The following is a 12,191-nucleotide window of genomic DNA, read 5'->3' as shown; positions in this document are numbered from 1 at the left end:
GCTGCAACTATGCAGACTCAGTCAGAGGAACGGGGATTACACAGATTTGTTCTCCTGTTAAATCTGGACCAAGAGACCAGAGATTCTCTTCTCTGGGGACTATCTCGGGTCCATCTGTCCAAGGGTATGACTTTCCGCAGGTCAGATGGGACAATTGTTACAACAGATGCCAGCCTTTTAGGTTGGGATACAGTCTGGAACTCCCTGAAGGCTCAGGGATAGTGGACTCAGGAGGAGACCCTCCTTCTAAGGTATATTCTGGAACTGGGAGCGGTATTCCATGCTCTTCAGACTTGGCCTCAGTTAGCAACTCTGAGGTACATCATTTTTCAGTCGGACAATATCACGACTGTGGCTTACATCATCCATCAAGGGGGAACATAGTTTTCCTAGCGATGTTAGCAGTCTTAAAATAATTTACTGGACAGAGACTCTCTCTTGTCTGTCAGCTATCCATATCCCAGGTGTTGAGAACTGGGAGGCGGATTTTCTAAGTCGTCAGACTTTTCATCTGGAGGAGTGGGATTCCCTCCGGAGGTGTTTACACAGGATCAAGCAGGAGAGTGCTTTGGTGTTTTTGGCAGCACCTGCGTGGCCACGCAGGACCTGGTATACAGATCTGGTGGACATGTCATCCTTTCCACCACGGTCTCTGTTTCTGAGACAGGACCCTCTACCTCAGGGTCTTTTCAACCATCTAAATATAACTAATCTGAGATGGACTGCCTGGAGACTGAACGCTTGATGTTATCAAAGCATGACTTCTCCGAGTCAGTCATTGATACCTTAATACAGGCATGAAATCCTGTCTCTAGGAAAATTAACATAGATATGGTGTAAATATCTTATTGTTATGAATCCAAGGGTTACTCATGGAGTAAATTCGGGACTCCAAGGATATTATCTTTTCTCCACGATGATTTTGAGAAAAGGGTTGTCAGAGTAGAAATCTGTCCTTTTAAGGAACTAGCTGTCTATTCTTTTGCACAAGCGTCTGGCAGGTATTCTAGATGTTCAGGCATTTGGTCAGGCTTTGGTTAGAACCAAGCCTGTGTTTAAAACTGTTGCTCCGCCATGGAGCTTAAACCTGGTTCTTAAGGTTCTTCAAGGAGTTCCGTTTGAACCTTTTTCATTCCATAGATCTCAAACTTTTATCTTGGAAAGTTCCTTTTTGGTAGCTATTTCCTCGGCTCGTAGAGTCTCCGAGTTATCTGCGTTACAATGTAATTCTCCTTATCTGGTCCTCCGTACGGATAAGGTGGTCCTGTGTACCAACCTGGGTTTTTATCTAAGGTGGTATCTAACAAGAATATCACTCAAGAAATTGTTGTTCCATTCTTGTACCCTTATCCTTCTTCAAAGAAGGAACGTCTATTACACAATTTGGACGTGGTTCGTCCTTTAAAATTTTACTTACAAGCTACTACAGATCTTCATCAAACATTCACCTTGTTTGTTGTCTATTCTGGTCAGAGGAGAGGTCAAAGACTTCAGCAACCTCTCTGTCTTTTGGTTTAAAAAAAAAAAAAAAAAAAAGCACAATTCATTTAGCTTAGGAGACTGCTGGACAGCAGCCTCCTGAAGGGATTACAGCTCATTCTACTAGAGCTATGGTTTTCACTTGGGCCTTTTTTAAAAATGAGGCTTCTGTTGAACAGATTTACAAGACGGATTCTTGGTCTGCGTTTTATACTTTTTCAAATTTAACAAATTTGATTCTTTGCTTCTTCGGAGGCTATTTTTGGGAGAAAGGGTTTTTATAGGCAGCGGTAACTTCCGTTTAAGTACCTGCCTTGTCCCTCCCATCATCCGTGTACTTTAGCTTTGGTATTGGTATCCCATAAGTAATGGATGATCCGTGGACTGGATACACTTAACAAGAGAAAACATAATTTATACTTACCTGATAAATTTATTTCTCTTGTAGTGTATCCAGTCCACGGCCTGCCCTGTCCTTTTTAAGGCAGGTAATTTTTTCATTTAAACTACAGTCACCACTGCACCCTATGGTTTTTCCTTTCTCTGCATGTTTTCGGTCGAATGACTGGATATGGCAGTTAGGGGAGGAGCTATATAGCAACTCTGCTATGGGTGATCTCTTGCAACTTCCTGTTGGGAAGGAGAATATCCCATAAGTAATGGATGATCCGTGGACTGGATACACTACAAGAGAAATAAATTTATCAGGTAAGTATAAATTATGTTTTTTTTTTCCCGTCAGAATTTTATGTAAGTCCGTATGGTTACTTTTTGCAGGCACAGAACTTGAGCCAGTGGAAGGAAATCCGTACCGTTGTGTTTGGAAAGCTTGTTGCTGGCGTATGGCTGAAGATGTAAGTTGTAACAATAGACAGTAATGCCAAAGCGTAACTGCCATTACAGTTCTGGCCTAATAATTATGTTGGATTATTCTTTCCTGTATCTTAGTTTTACTTTATCCATATGATTTTTCCATTCCATTTTTTCCCCTCCATGTTCAAGATTCCATTTGCTTTATTTTATACATAAAAATTCCTTAATAGGTAATAAAATTAGAATAAATGTTCAGTGTTATGCTAAAATTGCTAATTATTTACCTTTCCCATGTAAGAGCTAGATCACATGCCAGTTAAAACCATAGACTTTTAATGTAGATCTCTGTTACAGTAGTAGCTAGGTTTACTACAGTCGTGTGATCTAGCTCTAAGTAGATGCTCCTTCTTTTTTTTTTTTTTACTATGCTTAACCTCACTTGACCTTAATAATACTTGGAGTAGAAAAATGGTTTTGTCTCTTAACCTATATGCTGAAGTGCTTTGTGCCCCCAATTATCCCAACCCCTTCTGCGTGTCTTTGGCCCTACCCTTTAAGATTGTGACTAAATTAGTGCTCATTTTCTTAATCAACAGCTCTGCGACTCAGAACCTTTAATACTTGTGTGCGCTTAATGGTTGTCCCTTCCTTTAGATGTTTAACCTTATCATGTGTTATCTAAAATATGTACTACCCACTTTTAGCCACTTAAGGGCTTTGCTCTTCTATACTTTCTATTATATAGATAGTGTTGCTGATCCAGTATCCTCTATTTGCCTTCCACCCAGATACTCCGACAATTCTTTCACCTGTATTTTTAAGTATTCTAATTGTTAGATCTGCTTTCTGGCTTTATTGCCTTTGGCTACTGTTTTTCCTGTAAAAAAGCCAACGATCAATTTTTAATCCTCTTCTATCCTATTATGGGAGTGAAGTTTTTTATTTGCCTGGCTATACTACACGCCCCACCTGATGTAAATAATATTCCCTTGTACAACCATTCACATAAGGCCTTTTTGCAGACTAGCATATTGCATTATTACCAACTTCATTTCCTGAGAAACAACCATAAAAAGAAAACAAAACGAAGGGGAAAAAAAAAAAAAAAAAAGAGAGAAATAGAAAAAAACTGACAGGTGAATATATATAAAACACTTTTTAAACGTGTCCCCAAAAAGGGAAAAAAGAAAAGAGTCCATAAGTAGCGTCCACACTTTTTAAGCGTAATGTCCTGCTTTTACTGCTTTAACTTTTCCCTTTTCTACCACCTTTAATGTTGCGCAGTGCTGGTTCACAGTTTTCTGTGTAGCTACTATCTGGCTTTTACCAAACCTTCATGCTCTGCAAGAGTTTGCGCCCACTCTAGGGCGTAACTATTCGTTAGTTCCACAAAGAGAGTTTAGTGTGTGCTGTGCCTATATATAAACATTCTTTCTGTACTGCACACTTTCACTTTAAATCCACCTTGATTGCAGTATTGTCGTATGAGACACGACCTTTTACAGTCAATAAACTTTTTGCTGTACCGAATCCATAGTGTCTCTCTTCACCATAGACACACACTGCTTTTCTGCCTCAAGCAACCAAACTGTATATTTGCAATATTGTCTTGTGAGACACACCCTTTCTCAGTCAATAAACCATTTGCTGTACCGAGTCTATGGTATCTCTCTTCACCACTGACACACACTGCTTTTCTGTCTCAAGCAACACAACTTTATGTACCATTACATTTATCTTATGATACTTGCGATTTTGCAGCTCTGGTACTTGCGTGTCTGTCTCTGGCTTTTAATCCTCGACTCCGGACCACTTCACCGTTAGTTTATATCCTCCCCACCTCAGGCACGATTCCTCGCATCCGGTGTGGGGCTGCTCCGTCACACGGGTCAAAGAAACGGAATTATGAAGATTTTCATGGTTTACCATTCAGAGTCGCGCCTGCAGACTGTTAACTTGCCGACCTTGCCTGTGTGTTGCGCCTTTTTTCCCTTTTCATGTGTCTTGACTCAGTGTGTGTCTGGGCCAGTACCGCCCGGCCTTTGTGCGGTTGCTATGGGGCTTCCGGCGCCTCCGCTCGCCTGACTTCAAGCTGCTCCCTGTGCAGAGCTATAATGCCCCACAATAGGAGTCTACGGTTTAGGCAGGATCTTCTCTGGCTAGTGTTTAGCTGTCGGTTCCTCCACGAGACGCTCCAGCGTCGTGCTTAGTGTTTGCCACGCCTACCGGAAGCCCGTAGATGCTCCTTCTTAATGAATAATGTTTGATAGTGTATCCACCAAATCTTATCATTACAGCTTTTTGGTGCCTTTAAGTTGAAACCAACAGTTAACAAATAAAAAATACATTCAACATTCTTTTTTGGCATCATTGATGGATCCTATACTTTTAAATATATGGATAATAAACCAAAATGTTCATAGCCATAGGTTTAAGAAGTCATGACTCTGGATTAGTCAGCCATCCCATAGGCAGTTGTTAACTTTGCATACTATCGTTGTTGCACAAGTTCTAAAACACAGCATGGATAAAAGGGCCCTAAACACTGCCCACGTCACTTTTTGATTTATTTGATAATAAACATTTCCAGCGTTTTGCTTACTACTGTGTCTGCCATTATAGGAATAGTTGTAGAACTCCGTAAAGGTGCAGTTATTATAGCACAACTCTAATAAAAAATATTAATGGGGGTGAATTTGTTTTTCCTATTTTGGTTTGAAGTTTTGCAATAAGTCTGTAATGTTATTATATAATCATGCTTTTGTGGTAAAATGAATTCTCTGATTTATTTTAGGAGCAGTTCCATAGATATGAAAGGGCAATATATGCAACTCTTAGTGGGAATCTTAAACAGGTATGATTTTATTAATAGAATTAATATTTACTAATGTGTAAGTAAAAGGCAACATGGTTGGTTGAAACTATTGTTAACTATCTTTAAAAGAAAAATTATAGACTGCTGTTTCTATCTTGAGCATTCTATTCTAGGTTCTATGTTACTGAGTAAATAGCTCAGAGCAACTGAGGAAAAAAAATGGTTTATGAATACTTTTTCTTTTAGTTAGTACCCCTGCCCAGTGGGTTTGAGTTAACCTCTACTGCCTTCTTTTATAAGATCCCCCCCCATTTTTCTTTTGGTACAACCAGTCAGTTGGAATACTGCTCACTCCATACAGGGTAAGCAAAGTGTATGGAGTTATCCAATACAATAACTGTCTGGTTGTGCAGTGCTGTACTGCTTATAAGTGTAGGTTGCGGCTTGTTTGTATTTGTATAACTGGCTTTATCAATTTATTGCAGCTTCTCCCTGTCTGTGATACCTGGGAAGACACAGTGTGGGCCCATTTTAGAGTCATGGTGGACAGCTTAGTAGAGCAAGAGATCAGAGCATCCTTCATATCGGCTAGTGAGATTGATGAGCTACCCAGAGAGTACATGGAAACAAAGTAAGATGAGAATTTTAGCAAAGTCACAGCTAGATTCAAATCTTACCCTTTAGTTTTACTAACATACTTTTTTTTTTCTCCCCCCTCATTTTTTTATTTTAAGCTGGACTTTAGAGAGAGTATTTGAGGAACTACAGGCCACAAATAAAAAGGTTATTTTTTTATTATTTTTTCTTAAAATAATTTGTTAATGCCTGTTAAACATGGAAACCTTTAAATATCCATTCTTCTATTTTAGAGGGTCTTAGAGGAAAATAAAGAACACTACCATACAATACAGAAGTACATCATTCTAACAGATATAGACGGTGAGTGTTGTTAAAGACTGTAAAAGAAACAAGTGTCTGATCGGCTTTCAGTTGAAGTTCTTTCCAAAAATACCCAAACTTTATCATTTGGTAAGAATCCGATAAATCAGAGGAGAGCATGATGTACTGGGTCTGGGAAAATACAGCTTTGTGTAGCCTAGGTTTACTGGTAACTTCAAAATTTTTTTGGAAAACAGCACACCTGTCTCTTGGTCTGTGGGGCACGGAATATAGGACCTGCCATGTCCAAATTGCAATCCAATAGAAAAAGAGAGGGTACTCCAGCCTCCAAAGTTAAAAAAGACCTTTATTGTTTCACATAATGTCCATAAAGATAGAAAATACGTTTCAGGCCTGCTATAGGCCCTTTGTCATGTACACTTGGTAATACACAGGTTAAAGTGTCAGTAAACGTAAAAAATAATGTTATATAATTCTGCACATAGTGCAGAATTATATAACATTATATTAGCCTTTTTAGATGATCTCATGAGAATAATTCTAATGTTACATTCATATTCAAATTAAAAACATAAAACCCAGATATACAATTAAAAGAGGAATATTGCACATTATTAAAAGACTATCCTAAATGAGAAAGAAGAAAAAAGAATGTATATGAATACTGGCAATGTAGGAGAATTAATTCAGAATTAAACAATTTGAAAAAATTAAAAAAAAACAGACTCCAATCATAATCCTTATTCATACCTTTAGGTCTGAGGGCCTCTAATTTAAATATCGAAAACATCTGTCTAATTTTTTAGAAGACGTTCTCTGTCCCCACCTCTTCTTGGCCTATCTACTTGTTCAATAATTTGGAATCTTAATTGGCTAATATTGTGACGCAGGGGAAATCCTTGACAAATGACATAATTCAAGGAATTGATCAAAGAATTTAGATGTTGCTGGAATGTAAAGCTTTTTTTTGTATAACATCTGCCCAATTTTTTTTTATTCAAGACATATATTTCTCCAACATAGGTGTGTCCGGTCCACGGCGTCATCCTTACTTGTGGGATATTCTCTTCCCCAACAGGAAATGGCAAAGAGCCCAGCAAAGCTGGTCACATGATCCCTCCTAGGCTCCGCCTACCCCAGTCATTCTCTTTGCCGTTGTACAGGCAACATCTCCACGGAGATGGCTTAGAGTTTTTTAGTGTTTAACTGTAGTTTTTATTATTCAATCAAGAGTTTGTTATTTTGAAATAGTGCTGGTATGTACTATTTACTCAGAAACAGAAAAGAGATGAAGATTTCTGTTTGTATGAGGAAAATGATTTTAGCAACCGTAACTAAAATCCATGGCTGTTCCACACAGGACTGTTGAGAGCAATTAACTTCAGTTGGGGGAACAGTGTGCAGTCTCTTGCTGCTTGAGGTATGACACATTCTAACAAGACGATGTAATGCTGGAAGCTGTCATTTTCCCTATGGGATCCGGTAAGCCATGTTTATTACGATCATAAATAAGGGCTTCACAAGGGCTTATTAAGACTGTAGACTGTTTCTGGGCTAAATCGATTCATTATTAACACATATTTAGCCTTGAGGAATCATTTTATCTGGGTATTTTGATATAATAATATCGGCAGGCACTGTATTAGACACCTTATTCCTTAGGGGCTTTCCCAAAGCTTAAGCAGAGCCTCATTTTCGCGCCGGTGTGGCGCACTTGTTTTTGAGAGGCATGGCATGCAGTCGCATGTGAGAGGAGCTCTGATACTTAGAAAAGACTTTCTGAAGGCGTCATTTGGTATCGTATTCCCCTTTGGGCTTGGTTGGGTCTCAGCAAAGCAGATACCAGGGACTGTAAAGGGGTTAAAGTTTAAAACGGCTCCGGTTCCGTTATTTTAAGGGTTAAAGCTTCCAAATTTGGTGTGCAATACTTTTAAGGCTTTAAGACACTGTGGTGAAAATTTGGTGAATTTTGAACAATTCCTTCATGTTTTTTCGCAATTGCAGTAATAATGTGTGTTCAGTTTAAAATTTAAAGTGACAGTAACGGTTTTATTTTAAAACGTTTTTGTACTTTGTTATCAAGTTTATGCCTGTTTAACATGTCTGAACTACCAGATAGACTGTGTTCTGAATGTGGGGAAGCCAGAATTCCTATTCATTTAAATAAATGTGATTTATGTGATAATGACAATGATGCCCAAGATGATTCCTCAAGTGAGGGGAGTAAGCATGGTACTGCATCATTCCCTCCTTCGTCTACACGAGTCTTGCCCACTCAGGAGGCCCCTAGTACATCTAGCGCGCCAATACTCCTTACTATGCAACAATTAACGGCTGTAATGGATAATTCTGTCAAAAACATTTTAGCCAAAATGAACCCTTGTCAGCGTAAGCGTGGCTGCTCTGTTTTAGATACTGAAGAGCATGACGACGCTGATATTAATATCTCTGAAGGGCCCCTAACCCAGTCTGATGGGGCCAGGGAGGTTTTGTCTGAGGGAGAAATTACTGATTCAGGGAACATTTCTCAACAGGCTGAACCTGATGTGATTGCATTTAAATTTAAGTTGGAACATCTCCGCATTCTGCTTAAGGAGGTATTATCCACTCTGGATGATTGTGAAAAGTTGGTCATCCCAGAGAAACTATGTAAAATGGACAAGTTCCTAGAGGTGCCGGGGCTCCCAGAAGCTTTTCCTATACCCAAGCGGGTGGCGGACATTGTTAATAAAGAATGGGAAAGGCCCGGTATTCCTTTCGTCCCTCCCCCCATATTTAAAAAATTGTTTCCTATGGTCGACCCCAGAAAGGACTTATGGCAGACAGTCCCCAAGGTCGAGGGAGCGGTTTCCACTTTAAACAAACGCACCACTATACCCATAGAGGATAGTTGTGCTTTCAAAGATCCTATGGATAAAAAATTAGAAGGTTTGCTTAAAAAGATGTTTGTTCAGCAGGGTTACCTTCTACAACCAATTTCATGCATTGTCCCTGTCGCTACAGCCGCATGTTTCTGGTTCGATGAGCTGATAAAGACGCTCGATAGTGATTCTCCTCCTTATGAGGAGATTATGGACAGAATCAATGCTCTCAAATTGGCTAATTCTTTCACCCTAGACGCCACTTTGCAATTGGCTAGGTTAGCGGCTAAGAATTCTGGGTTTGCTATTGTGGCGCGCAGAGCGCTTTGGTTGAAATCTTGGTCGGCTGATGCGTCTTCCAAGAACAAGCTACTAAACATTCCTTTCAAGGGGAAAACGCTGTTTGGCCCTGACTAGAAAGAGATTATCTCTGATATCACTGGGGGTAAGGGCCACGCCCTTCCTCAGGATCGGCCTTTCAAGGCAAAAAATAGACCTAATTTTCGTCCCTTTCGTAAAAACGGACCAGCCCAAAGTGCTACGTCCTCTAAGCAAGAGGGTAATACTTCTCAAGCCAAGCCAGCTTGGAGACCAATGCAAGGCTGGAACAAGGGAAAGCAGGCCAAGAAACCTGCCACTGCTACCAAGACAGCATGAAATGTTGGCCCCCGATCCGGGACCGGATCTGGTGGGGGGCAGACTCTCTCTCTTCGCTCAGGCTTGGGCAAGAGATGTTCTGGATCCTTGGGCGCTAGAAATAGTCTCCCAAGGTTATCTTCTGGAATTCAAGGGACTTCCCCCAAGGGGGAGGTTCCACAGGTCTCAGTTGTCTTCAGACCACATAAAAAGACAGGCGTTCTTACATTGTGTAGAAGACCTGTTAAAAATGGGAGTGATTCATCCAGTTCCATTAAGAGAACAAGGGATGGGGTTCTACTCCAATCTGTTCATAGTTCCCAAAAAAGAGGGAACGTTCAGACCAATCTTAGATCTCAAGATCTTAAACAAGTTTCTCAAGGTTCCATCGTTCAAGATGGAAACCATTCGAACTATTCTTCCTTCCATCCAGGAAGGTCAATTCATGACCACGGTGGATTTAAAGGATGCGTATCTACATATTCCTATCCACAAGGAACATCATCGGTTCCTAAGGTTCGCATTCCTGGACAAACATTACCAGTTCGTGGCGCTTCCTTTCGGATTAGCCACTGCTCCAAGGATTTTCACAAAGGTACTAGGGTCCCTTCTAGCTGTGCTACGACCAAGGGGCGTTGCGGTAGTACCTTACTTGGACGACATTCTGATTCAAGCGTCGTCCCTTCCTCAAGCAAAGGCTCACACGGACATCGTCCTGGCCTTTCTCAGATCTCACGGATGGAAAGTGAACGTGGAAAAGAGTTCTCTATCCCCGTCAACAAGGGTTCCCTTCTTGGGAACAATTATAGACTCCTTAGAAATGAGGATTTTTCTGACAGAGGTCAGAAAAACAAAACTTCTAGACTCTTGTCGGATACTTCATTCCGTTCCTCTTCCTTCCATAGCTCAGTGCATGGAAGTGATCGGGTTGATGGTAGCGGCAATGGACATAGTTCCTTTTGCGCGCATTCATCTAAGACCATTACAACTGTGCATGCTCAGTCAGTGGAATGGGGACTATACAGACTTGTCTCCGAAGATACAAGTAAATCAGAGGACCAGAGACTCACTCCGTTGGTGGCTGTCCCTGGACAACCTGTCACAAGGGATGACATTCCGCAGACCAGAGTGGGTCATTGTCACGACCGACGCCAGTCTGATGGGCTGGGGCGCGGTCTGGGGATCCCTGAAAGCTCAGGGTCTTTGGTCTCGGGAAGAATCTCTTCTGCCGATAAATATTCTGGAACTGAGAGCGATATTCAATGCTCTCAAGGCTTGGCCTCAGCTAGCGAGGACCAAGTTCATACGGTTTCAATCAGACAACATGACAACTGTTGCGTACATCAACCATCAGGGGGGAACAAGGAGTTCCCTAGCGATGGAAGAAGTGACCAAAATCATTCTATGGGCGGAGTCTCACTCCTGCCACCTGTCTGCTATCCACATCCCAGGAGTGGAAAATTGGGAAGCGGATTTTCTGAGTCGTCAGACATTGCATCCGGGGGAGTGGGAACTCCATCCGGAAATCTTTGCCCAAGTCACTCACCTGTGGGGCATTCCAGACATGGATCTGATGGCCTCTCGTCAGAACTTCAAAGTTCCTTGCTACGGGGCCAGATCCAGGGATCCCAAGGCGGCTCTAGTGGATGCACTAGTAGCACCTTGGACCTTCAAACTAGCTTATGTGTTCCCGCCATTTCCTCTCATCCCCAGGCTGGTAGCCAGGATCAATCAGGAGAGGGCGTCGGTGATCTTGATAGCTCCTGCGTGGCCACGCAGGACTTGGTATGCAGATCTGGTGAATATGTCATCGGCTCCACCTTGGAAGCTACCTTTGAGACGAGACCTTCTTGTTCAGGGTCCGTTCGAACATCCGAATCTGGTTTCACTCCAGCTGACTGCTTGGAGATTGAACGCTTGATTTTATCGAAGCGAGGATTCTCAGATTCTGTTATCGATACTCTTGTTCAGGCCAGAAAGCCTGTAACTAGAAAGATTTACCACAAAATTTGGAAAAAATATATCTGTTGGTGTGAATCTAAAGGATTCCCTTGGGACAAGGTTAAGATTCCTAGGATTCTCTCCTTCCTTCAAGAAGGATTGGAAAAAGGATTATCTGCAAGTTCCCTGAAGGGACAGATTTCTGCCTTGTCGGTGTTACTTCACAAAAAGCTGGCAGCTGTGCCAGATGTTCAAGCCTTTGTTCAGGCTCTGGTTAGAATCAAGCCTGTTTACAAACCTTTGACTCCTCCTTGGAGTCTCAATTTAGTTCTTTCAGTTCTTCAGGGGGTTCCGTTTGAACCCTTACATTCCGTTGATATTAAGTTATTATCTTGGAAAGTTTTGTTTTTAGTTGCAATTTCTTCTGCTAGAAGAGTTTCAGAATTATCTGCTCTGCAGTGTTCTCCTCCTTATCTGGTGTTCCATGCAGATAAGGTGGTTTTACGTACTAAACCTGGTTTTCTTCCAAAAGTTGTTTCTAACAAAAACATTAACCAGGAGATTATCGTACCTTCTCTGTGTCCGAAACCAGTTTCAAAGAAGGAACGTTTGTTGCACAATTTGGATGTTGTTCGCGCTCTAAAATTCTATTTAGATGCTACAAAGGATTTTAGACAAACATCTTCCTTGTTTGTTGTTTATTCAGGTAAAAGGAGAGGTCAAAAAGCAACTTCTACCTCTCTCTC

The 12,191-nt window shown here is 41.2% G+C and overlaps 1 protein-coding gene across 1 annotated transcript in view; it reads left to right on the top strand.

Annotated features, from left to right (window-relative positions):
• Window positions 1–12,191, top strand: part of NUP107 (nucleoporin 107) — a 264,058-nt gene that overhangs the window by 97,446 nt on the left and 154,421 nt on the right. The window contains exons 14-18 of the mRNA XM_053716825.1: window positions 2,257–2,333; window positions 5,087–5,146; window positions 5,593–5,738; window positions 5,842–5,890; window positions 5,977–6,046. Of these exons, the coding sequence (XP_053572800.1) occupies window positions 2,257–2,333; window positions 5,087–5,146; window positions 5,593–5,738; window positions 5,842–5,890; window positions 5,977–6,046 (402 nt within the window). The remainder of the gene's footprint in view (window positions 1–2,256; window positions 2,334–5,086; window positions 5,147–5,592; window positions 5,739–5,841; window positions 5,891–5,976; window positions 6,047–12,191) is intronic.

This window comes from Bombina bombina, chromosome 6, assembly GCF_027579735.1.
Source record: "Bombina bombina isolate aBomBom1 chromosome 6, aBomBom1.pri, whole genome shotgun sequence".
Classification (NCBI taxonomy): domain Eukaryota; kingdom Metazoa; phylum Chordata; class Amphibia; order Anura; family Bombinatoridae; genus Bombina; species Bombina bombina.
This window is presented reverse-complemented; position numbering and strand designations above follow the sequence as displayed.